This window comes from Littorina saxatilis, linkage group LG17, assembly GCF_037325665.1.
Source record: "Littorina saxatilis isolate snail1 linkage group LG17, US_GU_Lsax_2.0, whole genome shotgun sequence".
Classification (NCBI taxonomy): Eukaryota; Metazoa; Mollusca; class Gastropoda; order Littorinimorpha; family Littorinidae; genus Littorina; species Littorina saxatilis.
The window spans coordinates 50,676,158-50,691,315 of NC_090261.1; the positions used below are offsets into that span (position 1 = coordinate 50,676,158).

Consider the following 15,158-nt stretch of genomic DNA (forward strand, 5'->3'; position numbering starts at 1 on the left):
TGTTTTTAGAGCCTTTCAATAATTTGTCATGTCAAGTTCCGGAGCGGCCCTACTACTGCAACTGCATATTATATGATGAGGATACTTCTTCTCCTTCTTATCGATTCCTCCTGCTTCGTCTTCTCCTCTTTCTCCTTCATCCTCTTCGGCTTTCCTTCTCCTTTGATTTGCATCAAATGAGTGGCCCAACGTCAAACACATGTGAGGATAAAGACAAAGAGAGCTGTTACACTTTGTTTTAAAGCCCCTGACAGCTCCCAGTGCGGGTAACACGACGCAGGTGTGAGGGTTAAAAACAAGGATGGAAATAGCAACCCGCGTGTGTGCTGAACAGCTGATCAAGATGCTGCAATAATAACTGACTGCAAGTGGGGTAATGAAAGGAAGTGAAAGTGGGCCGGTGGGGGGCTGGGAGAGTTAGGGTGGGGGTGGGAGGGGGGGGGGGGGCGAAGACGGCAGAGGAGGGGTGAGCTGGGGGTAATTAGCTGAAAAGAATTAAAGGCTATGTCGCCCCAACAAACATGCTGCTCTACTTTTCGGTATTTTTGTTTGAGAGAGAGAGAGAGAGAGAGAGAGAGAGAGAGAGAGAGAGAGAGAGAGAGAGAGAGAGAGAGATATCAAATCAAATCAAATCAAATCAAATCAAATCAAAGTTTACGAGGGTTGTGGCATAAGCAATACAAACGAGCTGTTTTTAACTAGCAGCCCTCGCCCAGAAAGGGACTACTCTAATCATATATATAATTATATACACGTACATTCATTAATTTAAAAAGATTAAAAAAATAAAAATAAAACATAAACAGCCAGAAAAACACTGTGAGAATTCTCGGGACAGAGAGAGAGAGAGAGAGAGAGAGAGAGGAGGGATGACGGATTGAGAGCTTGGAATGTAAACAGGGAAAATACTAGATGACGTTATATCATCGAAATCACTTGATCCTCACAACACACGCACAATGCACTCTCCCTGCACTGAGGATAAGTCAACACACACACACACAGCCCCTCCCCCCTCCCCCATCTCACAGGGATGAAAACAGGAAGCGGCGTTGGCACAAGTTCAAAGTTGTGGTTTTCAAAGCACGCAAGGCAATGCCAGGACGGAGAGAGAGCCAGAGAGTGATAGTGGCCTTGTAGCGTATGTGGAGTACTTTAGCCTAACTACGTCGCTCGTCAGTAAACGTCAACGACTTGTTGTTCACACACGCACATAATTAGCCTAGGTCACGTCCGCAGGCCGCTGGCTACTACTGATGTGCCTATTAATAACAGTCTGGTAGATGCTGGACTGCCAGCAAACAGACATTCAAACAGACTGACACACTGACAAATGCGATGCACACAGGGCGTAACCAAGCAAACTGACACACTTGCACACGCACACGTGCACACACCCTCGCTCGTATACGAATGTATTGGCACACACAAATACACGGCAGTACACGCACACACACACACACACGCACGCACGCACGCACGCACGCACAAACACACACACACACAAAAAACACACACACACACACGCACGCACGCACACATCATACACACACACACACACACACTTACATACACACACACACACACACGGCAAACCGCACACATCCGTCGGAGGCATGCTGAATTTACTCTAGCTGCAGAAAGTAAGTCCGATTTTTCAATTCTCCAAACCCTCACGGGTTTTTACATTTAGTCAAGTTTTGACTAAATGTTTTAACATAGAGGGGGGAATCGAGACGAGGGTCGTGGTGTATGTGTGTGTGTGTGTGTGTGTGTGTGTCTGTCTGTGTGTGTGTGTGTGTGTAGAGCGATTCAGACTAAACTACTGGGCCGATCTTTATGAAATTTGACATGAGAGTTTCTGGGTATGATATCCCCGGACATTTTTTTCATTTTTTCGATAAATACCTTTGATGACGTCATATCCGGCTTTTTGTAAAAGTTGAGGCGGCACTGTCACACCCTCATTTTTCAATTAAATTGTTTGAAATTTTGGCCCAGCAATCTTCGACGAAGGCCGGGGTTTGGTATTGCATTTCAGCTTGGTGGCTTAAAAACTAATGAGTGAGTTTGGTCATTAAAAATCGGAAACTTGCAATTAAATTATTTTTTATTAAAGTTAACGATCCAAAAACAATTTCATCTTATTCTTCGTCATTTTCTGATTCCAAAAACATATAAATATGTTATATTCGGATTAAAAACAAGCTCTGAAAATTAAATATATAAAAATTAATATCAAAATTAAATTGTCCAAATCAATTTAAAAACACTTTCATCTTATTCCTTGTCGGTTCCTGATTCCAAAAACATATAGATATGATATGTTTGGATTAAAAACACGCTCACAAAGTTAAAACAAAGAGAGGTACAGAAAAGCGTGCTATCCTTCTTAGCGCAACTACTACCCCGCTCTTCTTGTCAATTTCACTGCCTTTGCCATGAGCGGTGGACTGACGATGCTACGAGTATACGGTCTTGCTGAAAAATGGCATTGCGTTCAGTTTCATTCTGTGAGTTCGACAGCTACTTGACTAAATATTGTATTTTCGCCTTACGCGACTTGTTATTATCTGCGCTTGGCTTTTTATTCAACCTCAACCTACTCGTCATCCTCTCATGACTGACTGAATTGTTTGACCCAACAACAGTGAGCCGGTATGCAAACAACAAGACTAATGCGTATACATATTGCAGTAGTACCTTTCCGCACCCTCGTGGTTCATGAAACACGACGCGTACCAGCAACACGCCGAGAAGTTCAAAGAAAGGTGTTGAAGAACTGGAAATGTCTGGATGGTACCACAGGGGCAAGGAGGGAAATCCCTCATCGTGTATATATACCACCTGTTATAGGTTCTTGAAGCGCATTGGAAGCATAATTATCGTGTTCTCTTATTTTGTCGCTATGATGGCCTTTTTTATATTTAGTCAAGTTTTGACTAAATATTTTAACATCGAGGGGGAATCGAAACGAGGGTCGTGGTGTATGTGCGTGTGTCTGTGTGTCTGTGTGTCTGTGTGTGTGTGTGTGTGTGTGTAGAGCGATTCAGACTAAACTACTGGACCGATCTTTATGAAATTTGACATGAGAGTTCCTGGGTATGAAATCCCCGAACGTTTTTTTCATTTTTTTGATAAATGTCTTTGATGACGTCATATCCGGCTTTTCGTGAAAGTTGAGGCGGCACTGTCACGCCCTCATTTTTCAACCAAATTGGTTGAAATTTTTTTCAAGTAATCTTCGACGAAGCCCGGACTTCGGTATTGCATTTCAGCTTGGTGGCTTAAAAATTAATTAATGACTTTGGTCATTAAAAATCTGAAAATTGTAAAAAAAAAAACCAATTTATAAAACGATCCAAATTTACGTTTATCTTATTCTCCATCATTTGCTGATTCCAAAAACATATAAATATGTTATATTCGGATTAAAAACAAGCTCTGAAAATTAAATATATAAAAATTATTATCAAAATTAAATTGTCCAAATCAATTTAAAAACACTTTCATCTTATTCCTTGTCGGTTCCTGATTCCAAAAACATATAGATATGATATGTTTGGATTAAAAACACGCTCAGAAAGTTAAAACGAAGAGAGGTACAGAAAAGCGTGCTATCCTTCTTAGCGCAACTACTACCCCGCTCTTCTTGTCAATTCCACTGGCACTGCCTTTGCCACGGGCGGTGGAGTGACGATGCTACGAGTATACGGTCTTGCTGCGTTGCGTTGCGTTCAGTTTCATTCTGTGAGTTCGACAGCTACTTGACTAAATATTGTATTTTCGCCTTACGCGACTTGTTTTCTTTTCAACTCAGACATTTACTGGTGCACATCCCTGAGCATCACTCCCCCCCCCCCCCCCCCCCCTCCCCCTTTCCCCCTTCCATTTCTCTTTCTTCACATCTGCCCCTCTCTGCCCCCTCACCCCCCCCCCCCCACCACTTACTCTCTCTGTCTCTCTTCTTACCTTTCCCTCTCCACGTGCTCTCTCTCTCTCTGTCTCTTTCTCTCTCTGTCTCTCTCTGTCTCTCAGTCTCTCTCTCTTTCTCTCTCTCTGTCTCTCTGTCTCTCTCTGTCTCTTTCTCTCTCTCTCTCTCTTTCTCTCTCTCTCTTTCTCTCTCTCTGTCTCTCTCTCTGTCTCTCTCTCTGTCTCTCTTTCTGTCTCTCTCTTTCCCTCTCTCTCTCTCTCTCTGTCTCTCTCTGTGTCTCTCTCTCTCTGTCTCTCTCTCTCTCTGTCTCTCTCTCTCTCTCTCTGTCTCTCTTTCTCTCTGTCTCTCTCTCTCTCCCTCTCTCTCTCTGTCTCTCTCTCTCTCTGTCTCTCTCTCTCAGTCTCTCTCTCTCTTCATACTTCTCCTCTCTTTCTCTTCTTCTTGCTCTTTGGCACACTTCTCTCCCTCCACCTCTCTCTCCCCCTCCTTGTCTCCGTCTTCCTCTCTCCTTCCATCAGTCGCCCACTCTCCCCTTCTCTCTCACAAGCTCCCCCCCCCCCTACATCTCTTTCCTCCCTCTCTCCCTTCCTCCTCTCCATCACCCCCACCCCTCTCTCTAGACAATCTCCACAGGCACCTTGACCCTTGGAAACAAGCAATTAGAAAGATGGACGATGTTTTGGGCACCACGACTATTTACTATTTTGGGACAAGGGTACACCGAGACCGAAAAAAAAAGCCTGAGGTACTTTTGAAGGTGGCGTGGTTTTTAGGGGACCGGTGGACCGGGGGAAGGTGGGGGGGGGGGGGGCAGGTTGAGGGGGGCGCCGATGGAGGAAACGGAGGAGGAAGTAGAGTGTCCGAGGTCTTGTTTACCGGAGAGAAACAGTCGTTAGTTGCCTAGGTGTCAGTAAAATGGGGAGGTCACTGTTCCTCCCTGAGCAAGAGTGAGTGTGGATTGACGTCATGCGGCGCGATGGTGTTGAATAACATTTGCAATGGAAAACAACAACAACAACAACAACAACAACAACAACAACAACAACAACAACAAACATCTTGTCCCCCAACCTTGTCCTATGTTCCTGTTTTGTTTTGTTTTTTGTAACATGGCATATAGGACATTTTTACCTTTCAAAGCCATTTTTACAACTCTACAAACACGCAGCGAAACACAGTTATAAACTTCTGGTAAAAAGGTCACATCACGTACTTTGACCCTGTGAAATTCTGTTACGCTCCGTACTGGATTAGATCTGACGAAGTGAAGATTTCTGCAACGTTCCAAATTTGATATCGCAATTTGTAGCCATCAAGCATGCAATGCCTACGGCACCCCTCTGTGTATGTGCCCGTGTCGTGATGACACTTAAGCTACAGACAGTACGATACCTCATTCATGGTTGCTTGGAAGCATATGACAATTTCAACAATGTTCACAATTGTCTGTCCGTCTGTCTATCTGTCCGTCCGTCCGTCTATCTGTCTATCCGCCTTTCTGTCAGTCCGTCCGTCCGTCCGTCTGTCTTTCTGTCCGTCCGTCCGTACGTCTATCTGTCTATCCGCCTTTCTGTCCGTCCGTCCGTCCGTCCGTCCGTCCGTCTGTCTGACTGTCTGCCTGACTGTCTGTCTGTCACACCATATTCTAAAACTTCTTACTTTTTTTCCAACAGGTCGTATCAACATTGACAAGAGCTTCCAGCTTCATGCGCGCGCACGGCGCCAAGGAATTATGGCCGTATTTCCAGATTCGGTGTGACCTCAACTGTCCATACGGGTACATGACGGATGTGGAGGGAAACTTTGTGTGTTATTGTCACGACCCGTGTCAGGTATGTTGAAGTTTCAGATGTGATTTTGTGTATCCTTGATCTCTGTCTGTCTGACTGTCTGTCTGTTTGTCACTCATTCTCTCTCTCTCTCTCTCTCTCTCTCTCTCTCTCTCTCTCTCTCTCTCTCTCTCTCTCTCTCTCTCTCTCTATTTCTCTCGTTCTGCGCCTGTCTCTCTCTCTCTCTCTCTCTCTGTATCTCTCTTTCTGTCGCTGTCTCTGTATCTCTATCTCTCTCTCTGTCTCTCTGTTTCTCTTTGTCTGTCTGTCTCTCTTTGTTTTTTTCTCTTTCTGTCTCTGTCTCTCTCTCTGTCTCTCTCTCTCTCTCTCTCTCTGGCTCTGTCTCTCTCTCTCCCCCCCCCTCTCTCTCTCCCTCCCCCGCTCTCTCTCTCTCTCTCTCTCTCTCTCTCTCTCTCTCTCTCTCTCTCTCTCTCTCTCTCCCCCTTCTCAGCACATTTCAGTCTCAAAGCTTAAATATATTCCAATAGTGTTATATAACAAGAACCATGACATGAAAACGTTCAATATATATCAACTAATGATCTAAGATCCGCCGTTTTACCCTTTGTTCTGCCCCAGTGTGTTGTGAGGAATGTTTCACTGCATCGTGCCCAGTACGAGTCTGTCATGTGTTGTTCAGAGGATCAGAGGAGCGAACACTTAGCTTTCACCTGTCACGACAGAGCAGCGCCGTGTCGACTCAGCAGGTCTGAAAGAGACAACTGTAGCTTTGCTTGTGTTCGTACCAGGTGCGACCGTAAAATGGAACATACCTGTCACTTTATAGATACCTCCCTAACCGCGTGAAAACAATCGTGTACTTGCACTGAACGTCTGTCCAGGTTTTTACGGTTTGTTTGTTTGTTTGTTTGTTTGCTTGCTTAACGCCCAGCCGACCACGAAGGGCATTATCAGGGCGGTGCTGCTTTGACAAATAACGTGCGCCACACACAAGACAGAAGTCGCAGCACAGGCTTCATGTCTCACCCAGTCACATTATTCTGACGCCGGACCAACCAGTCCTAGCACTAACCCCATAATGCCAGACGCCAGGCGGAGCAGCCACTAGATTGCCAATTTTAAAGTCTTGGGTATGACCCGGCCGGGGTTCGAACCCACGACCTCCCGATCACGGGGCGGACGCCTTACCACTATGCCAACCGTGCGGTTTTTACGGTGGATGAGAGAGTCCTGGCATTTGGACATTTATCAAAAATCATCAATTTGTGCTGAATTGATTTCGTCATGTGCCCTTAGGCCAAATAAAAATATATGGGTTTTTTTCCCGCCGACCCTAACACTTTCTTTTTTCCTTTCTAAAAAAATCAAAAACTGTTGGCACATTTTGCGAACCATACCGAGAATATAAGTAGCCTCCTTTAAAATCGACTAAATTAATTTTTAAGAAAAAAAAAAGAAAAATACAAAAATACAAAAGCCGACCTACCGACCCTATCTTTTTTGGTCACGTTACCCTAAACCAACATATAGTTTTATTTGGCCTTTAAGAAAAAACAATGCAGAATGGGATTTTTTAAATCCCTACTTAGCAGACAAAGCAAGATGGGCTGTGGAGTTTCGGTTTGTGTATAAGTAAAGGGATCCTCACATCCCATGTAATAGACATGGAAGACACTGATGTTGGTTTTTACACCCCCGGTATAGGGGTGTGTATAGGTTTCACTCGATGTGTTTGTTTGTGTTCGCATATAGATCTCAAGAATGAACGGACCGATCGTCACCAAACTTGGTGAACAGGTTCTATACATTCCTGAGACGGTCCTTACAAAACTTGGGACCAGTCAAACACACGGTTAGGGAGTTATTGGTGGATTAAAATTATACAAGGACTTATAGAGGCACACCCCCGTTGGTCAAAGGGAAATAACCATTCTCACTGCCACCAACTGAGAAGGTTATTTCCCTTTATAGGGGGTGTTTTTCCTATCGGAGGAATTTCTTGTTTTTTGTTTTTTTTAAGCTTACACGCACGGGAACGAGGATAACCTTTCAAATTGTAATCCCAAAACAAAAAGACTGCCAACGTTCCGAAATTCAGAATATATTAAACAAACAGGAAAGGTATGTCAATTGGAACGTTATATTTATAACAAAACAAAACGTTTCATTCTTTCAAAATTGTATCTGGGGACATATGGACAAAATTCTGTCTTTCTGTCCATCTTAGATGTCTGTCTGTCTTTCTGGCTAGCTGTCTATCTGTCCGTCCATCCGTCCGTCCGGCCGGCGTCCGCCTGTCTGTCTGCGCTTAGAGAACGTAAAGCGCTCTATAAATCTCCCATATTATTATTATTATTATATGTCTGTCTTTTTTCTGTTTGTCTGTCTGACTGTCTGTCTGTCTGTCTGTCTTTTTGCCGTATGAGTGATTTGCACAGGGGCTGACAAGTTATATTCATGATTTTATTTTCCTCATTTTGTCCTGTAGAGTTTACCTGTGACATTCCAGTCTCATTTTTCACACTCCTTATTCACCTTTGGCTGGTGTTTGGAGTCAAAATATAGAAAACACCAATTTCCTGTCATAACCGGCCCAGAAGGTCACAGTATTTCCCGAAACATTCCTGGAATGCTACCGGCAGTAGTAAATAAACCCGCCATTATAGCACCTGTGACGGAAGTGAAATGAAAAGTGCCCGTATATTGTGTTGCGGCAGCAGTTCTGACGTTTACACAGCCTGAGATTTGCGGCGAGAGGGAACCCCGATGGCTCAAAGGTTAAGGAGATGTCACACAGTACAAAGTGTAGGAGCACGCGGAGGCCAGTCGGAAGGTGTGAGCATAGTACATACTAAGTTTAATTGAATGTCAGGTGTTGGTTAGAATTACCCCAAAGATGCTGTACTAGCGTAGCAGTAGAAGGTCTTTGATTGCCCCCTGTGATCGTTTGAGGCTTCTCCGTTTTGCCCGGTTGTTATCTTAAGCGGTTTGCGAGGTCTATAAACTTTCAGTGCTGTTCTAAACCATTTGAATGACCTTTTGGTGTTGTTTTTTGTCGTCAGCGGTCCTCAGCACGAAGCTTCCTTCAAATCTCCGAAAAGTTTGCCGTTATTTCGGCAAATCTGCCGAGCTTGTTTCATGGTTGGGAAAAGGTTACGCAAAGAATTGTCTTAAATTGCCGAAACTTCTATTCCATGATGATCCCTTATTCATACAATATCATTCATTCATTCATGAGAAAAGTAAAGAGACAGAAATTAAGAGAGAGAGACATACGAGCAGACAGGCAGACAACCAGCCAGCCAGCCAACCAGCCAGCCAAACATAGGTACAGACAGACAAACACATGATAAATACAGACGGACACAGACAGACAGACAGACAGGCAGACAGACAGACAGACAGACAGAACATTTGTTAACAATTATTCTTGAGAGAGAGAGAGAGAGAGAGAGAGAGAGAGAGAGAGAGAGAGAGAGAGAGAGAGAGAGAGAGAGAGAGAGAGAGGGGAGAGAAAGAGAGAGAGAGAGAAAGAGAGAGAAAGAGAGAGAGAAAAAGAGAGAGAGAGAAAAAGAGAGAGAGAGTGAGAGAGAGAGAGAAAAAAAAAGAGAGAGAGAGAGAGAGAGAAAACAGACACACATAGTGGATATTATACAACCAAAGCTAGCTTGAACAAGAAGAGTGTCGCCCTGCATGTCGTACCCCTGTACCCTCGTGTGTCAACGTTGGCCCTGGTCCTCAGGTTAAAGACACACGAACGCAATAACGTATTTGTCCGTCTGGGCGATGGCCTCATGCAGTACTTACGTTTGTGACCATTTTCACAGGCTTGGATTCTTTTTGATGATTGCGTTTTTTGTCCTTGCCACCTTACGCACAGGTGTTTCTCAACCAAGCGGATCTTGGCTCCCGGTCACGGAAACCGGTCAGTCTGTCATGCCACGCAGCCAAACCAAAATGTAGCACGCAGTTACAACACCAAATGTTGAAGGAGAATATTTGTCAAAACTGTTTTTGACATAATTATGCCCGGTATTCAAATGTCGATGCTGGTATTTTCGTATACATGTGCCAACCCGTAATACACATCGGCCATAATTTCTCGTGATTTGAATGAATTTTAACTATAAAAACATTGTTTTATAGTGCAGACTAAAAAAAAAATCATTATTTGAGGAATTTGAACAATCAGTTTGTTAATACCTACTGATAGTTGTAAGATCGTCTTTGGCATGGCGAAGGCCCTGGTGTTTGAATTGTTGTCAGTGCTGTATTCACTGCGCTAGTCGGTTCGCATCTCCCTCGCCAAGTTCGCTCGGTGTATTCACAGGATCAGTTTGTTGGCTGAATAATACAAGGCGTGAAAGTCATTGAGTGTTGAGACGATGTGTGACTGTGTGGGTGTATTCAGAGGTACAGTCCTTCTCGTATCATGTACACCACCACATATCTGCTTTCTGTGCAAAATTGTGTTGCTAAAGTATTGTCAAAACTGACATGTTGTTAATCTGAACATTTCGTTTTCCAGCCAAATAATTATTCCCGCTTTGCTCCGAAAGCACTGCCAGGCTGTTGATTTTTTGGTATGAGTTCCAGTGGAGGGGTGATCTTTGTCACAATCCGATGGGAGGATTTTCACGTGTCCGGCTCTTTCAAGATTGAATCTCGAATTTTGTTAATGTTGTCTAGGGTATGATTATTTGGCGGCTGTTCGCTTTTATAGTTAGTGATATGCGTGGTTTCTTTTAACTTAATTGAACGATAGACAGACTCAAAAGTATCGACAGAAAGAATAAACACTGGAAGCAACTGGACGAACACAACTACAATGAGTGAAAAACGGCTTTAATTTTGGTTACTCATCTTCATGCATCGACGTACTCGGCACTACAGGTCAAGGATCAGGTGTGAGAGGTTTGATCTTGCTGAAATGAGCGACTGTAAGCTCTCGGAGTGTTTATACACGGCGTCGGTGATGAAGATGATGTCTTTAAAGTTTAATGTCTTGACGATGAGTTTAACGATGATGATGATGTCCTTGATGATGTGACGAACGATGTTGAGGATGCCCTTGATGTCTTCGACGATGAGGTGAATGACGATGATGATGCCCTGGATATCTCGGCGATGGGGTGAACGGTGATATCAGTTCTTTAACACGGTTCCATCTCTCTCTCAGTTGGCGTCCGATTCATCTCCAGCTTGCATCTACACGAGCGTCTAACCAGCATCTAAACAGCATCTAAACAGCATCTAAACCTGTCGATCAAAGTGAAAACAACATGTTATCATCAGCTTTATGAGCCTAACATCTATCTAATCATTCTGACCGTTACTTACAAACAATGGAATTTTGGATTTCGTCCAACTGCTTCGCCTTTGAAACACACAAAACAGATGAACGTAGGGATGAAAATGTGCCGCTCTACTTCTGAAATGAAGAACGATATTATTACTTCCCTTTTTCCTACTTTAGCAGTTTCTTACCTGCATAATTCAGGTTTGTGATGAAATATAACTCCCGAGAAAAAAAACTTGAATTGTTCTCCAAAATGGAACGAGAATCAACTGATCTTGGTGAATGGACTCAAAGTAAAACTCTACGCTACGAATATAGGCCTTCGCACGTGTCTCAAAACAATTCAATAAAACAACTCTTCCATACATCTTTTAACGCGAAATACAAAAGACAAATATCTCAAGTCTTTATTGATAGAAATCATCGTATGAATTTGCAAATCTAATAATCTTTCATACGGTGTAGGCGTAGAGATCTATCATAACCATTTCCAACCTCGTGTTTTCCTCTGTGTCATTCTTCCTTTTTGACGTCACGCTTTTGACGTCATTTCTCTTTACGGCGTTCCGTCTCGCAAGGAAATGACTTAAGGGTGTCACCCATGGAAATAAAATCCAATGTTACTATAATGCGTAACACACGCCCTTGGAAAGGAAGATTTTATATAATCTATGAACATGCATAATAGTTACATTAATACTATATGTGTATAACATTCTACTAATTGTTTCCGTGGATCTATGATCAGAATTCCCTTCACAATCAGGTAGTATCTCTGAGTTGTGACGACCATTGCCATGGTCTCCCTCAGTTCATGGTAGCACGGCTGAGGTAGTCTGCTCCAATGTTGTCTTTGCCGGGAATGATCTTCACGGTGAAGACGTACGGTTGAAGTTGCAGTGCCCAGCGCATCAGTCTGGCATTGGTTGGTTTCATCCGCTGTAGATACTGAAGAGGTTGATGGTCCGTCTCCAGTATGAAATGTCTTCCGTAGAGATAACGCTCAAATTTCTGGATTCCCCAGACGGTCGCTAAGCATTCTTTCTCTACGGTGGCATATTTCTGTTCTGTCTTTGGTTCAGCGTCGTTCTCGGTGACTTTATTTGCTTCTCTGAAATCATTGCAGAAACGCACTGCTTTACCTTGTGCTTTCTTCACGATCACTATCGGAGCGTTGTAGGGTGAAGTGGCTGGTTCGATAACCTTCAAATCCAACATCTCCTTCACTTCACGTTCCACCACGTCCACTAACGCATGAGGTATGGGTCGTGGTTTCACGTACACAGGTCGATCATCAGTCATCTTGATGTTGCAGATTTCTAGAGTCGTAGCTTTTGGTACATCAGTCAACGATGCGCTGAATTCTGTACATGCGTCTCTGACTTCACGTTGCTGTCTTGCCGTCAATGTGTCATCTACATGTACATCTTTCTCATTCTCGGTACGTTTTGTAGACGGAATGAGTATGCTGAGATCAGGTCCCATGTTGGCGAATATTTCGTCATCTTGTTCTTCCAGATCTTCAACGACTATCGCGCTCTGTTCCACCACTTCTTCTGGAAGTTTCTCTGGTTCAGCGATCATTTCTCGCTCATGGTACTCTCGCAAAAGGTTGATATGATAGACACGAGTTTGGCGACCCACTTTGATCTTGTAATCAAATGAGTTGATCTTCTCCTCGATCACGTATGGTCCCTTCCATGCAAGTTCCAGCCTGTTGTGCCTCGTTGGCAGCAGAAGCAAAACTCTGGTGCCGACAATGAGTTCTCTCCTCTTCGTCTTCTTGTCGTAGAAGTGAGCTTGTCGTATTGCTGACTTGGCGAGATGGTCGCGGGCGATCTTGCACGTTTCTTCAATGCGATTTCGCAGATCAATAACATGTTCAGCCGTCGTGCGTATCTCGTCGTTGCTTTCTTCTTCCGTCCACAGTTGACGCAATACTTGCATTGGTCCACGCACTGTCCGCCCATACAGAAGTTCGAAAGGAGAAAATCCAAGTGAATCTTGGGGAACTTCTCGGTATGCGAACAGTAGTGCTGGCAAGTACTGGTCCCACTTGGTCGGTTGTTCAAAAGTCATCTCCTTGAGCATCGCTTTCAAAGTTCCATTGAAACGTTCTACAACACCATTGCATTGAGGATGCCAAGGTGAAGTTGTCAATCCCTTGATTGCGAGCAGTTGGTTGACTTGAGTCATCAACTCGCTGGTGAACTGCGCTCCGTTGTCGGTCAATACTTCTTCTGGAAGTCCCAATCTTGTCCAGAATGTCCATAGCGCGTCAGCCACGGTTTCTGCCTTTATGTCTTTGAGAGCAACAGCTTCAGGATATCTGGTCGCGAAATCCACCATCACTAGGATATACTGCTTCTTTGTCTCAGACATGGGTTTGATTGGTCCTACTATGTCAACGGCTACACGCTTGAACGGAGTTTCAATCAGAGGCATCTTTCCCAGAGGTACCTTCCTCGTCCGTCCTTTTGGCATAGTACGTTGGCACACGTCACAAGAACTGCAGTAGCGTTTGATGTCACCCACGATCCCCGGCCAAAAAAAATCTTGCCAAATCCGTTCTCTTGATTTCTTCTGTCCGAGATGGCCCGACATCGCCGTATCGTGTCCGGTGGACAATACCTTCGCTCGCATCTTGTGAGGTACTACTACTTGTCGGTGGTCCTTTCCTTGCTTGTCACTGTATTGGCGATATAACACGTCCTTGTCATAGATGAACTGAACTCGCCCTCGAGTTACATTCGTTCGTGCCAACACATGTAATTTCTCAAGGCTTTTGTCGTCTTGCTGTTCTCTCTTTAGATCAGCAACGGTGAAGATCTTTCCTTCCATAGGAAAACTGGGAATTGACGCATTCCCCTCCTCTTCACGTTTTTCTTGTCCTCGGGTAACGGCTGTTGCAGTGGTTTCAGGGATTACGGTCTCACGGACTGGATATACAGGTGTCTCGATTTTCTCCGATCCTACACCCATCGAGTTTCCAATCAACACAGGATGGACAGGATTCTCCATGACGCTAACTTCGGTTTCTCCCACGAAGTACGGCGTGTCCATGTAAACGTGTGCGACCGATAATTTCTCTTTCACTGATTTCTTCGCCAAAGACGTTTCTTTTGTGCGCGTAGTAATCTTGCTAGCTGGTACTAGTTTGGAATCAACAATCGTAGAGGTGCTTCCGGTGTCGCGGAAAGCAGTGACTACCTGGCCTTCAACCACGATTTGGGACAGTTTGGTGAATTTCTTGTGAACACATTTGTCGCACAGTTGATCATGTGTCGCATTCCCCTCGACGTCATTCTCGTCTTGAAATGCGGCACTGGCTGATTCATCTTTCGGAGGCTGGCGACAATCCTTCTTGAAATGGCCCAATTTTCCACATCTGAAACATTTGACGCTGGTTCTGCTTTTATTTCCTTCGTCCTTGTCCTTGTTTGTGGAATTCGTCCCGTGTGTTGCCTTGTGTCCTCTCTCTTCAGGTTTCTTCCCATGTCTACGGCTTTCTTTGGGTCGGTTTTCTTCGTAGAGATTTACGGTGTCGATCACGTCATCAATGCTGTTTGGTTTTCTATCCTTCACGTACGTGACGAGTTCAGTAGGCATGCTTTCATACACTTGTTCCGTCAGTATGAGGTCTTTGAAATCATCGAAACTTTCTCCGATATTGGACATTTCAACCCAGCGATCGAGGAACAAGGAAATCTGAGTAATGAACTCTTTGTACGAGTCAGCGTTTTCTTTCCGTGTGTTTCTGAATCTTTGTCTGTATGTTTCCGCGGTAATCTGAAATCTTTCCAGCAAAGTCCTTTCTGAGCAATGCGTAGTCGCGTGCATCAGCGACTTTCATCTTGGTGTAAGCAGTGCGTGCTTTACCTTTTAGCAGTGCGGACAAACGTACAGACCAAGTGTTAGGGTCCCAGTGTGATGCTTCAGCATGACGTTCAAATTGCAGAAGGAACGCTTCTACATCGTCTTTGTCTTCGAGGAATGGTAACTTCGGTTGGTAGTTATCGGTATCGCGAGGTCTATGATTTCTGTGATTGTTATTGTTCTGATTTCCTTCTTCTTCATCGCCTCCGCGATCGCGTGAGTTTGTTGCGCGAGCTAATTCGACCTGAATCCTCAACTC

At 44.2% G+C, this 15,158-nt stretch overlaps 1 protein-coding gene and 1 long non-coding RNA gene across 2 annotated transcripts in view; one reads left to right on the top strand and one right to left on the bottom strand.

The window, feature by feature from the left end:
* LOC138953784 (kunitz-type serine protease inhibitor 6-like) overlaps window positions 1–15,158 on the top strand; it is a gene marked incomplete at its 3' end in the record, with an annotated part of 80,456 nt that overhangs the window by 38,111 nt on the left and 27,187 nt on the right. Inside the window, 1 exon segment of the mRNA XM_070325691.1 lies at window positions 5,608–5,766. Coding sequence (XP_070181792.1) covers window positions 5,608–5,766 — 159 coding nt within the window.
* LOC138953783 (uncharacterized) lies at window positions 10,552–12,088 on the bottom strand. The gene is made up of 2 exons (XR_011451610.1): window positions 11,212–12,088; window positions 10,552–10,983 (listed from the first exon to the last, which is right to left on the bottom strand). It is a non-coding gene; the product is annotated as an uncharacterized lncRNA (long non-coding RNA).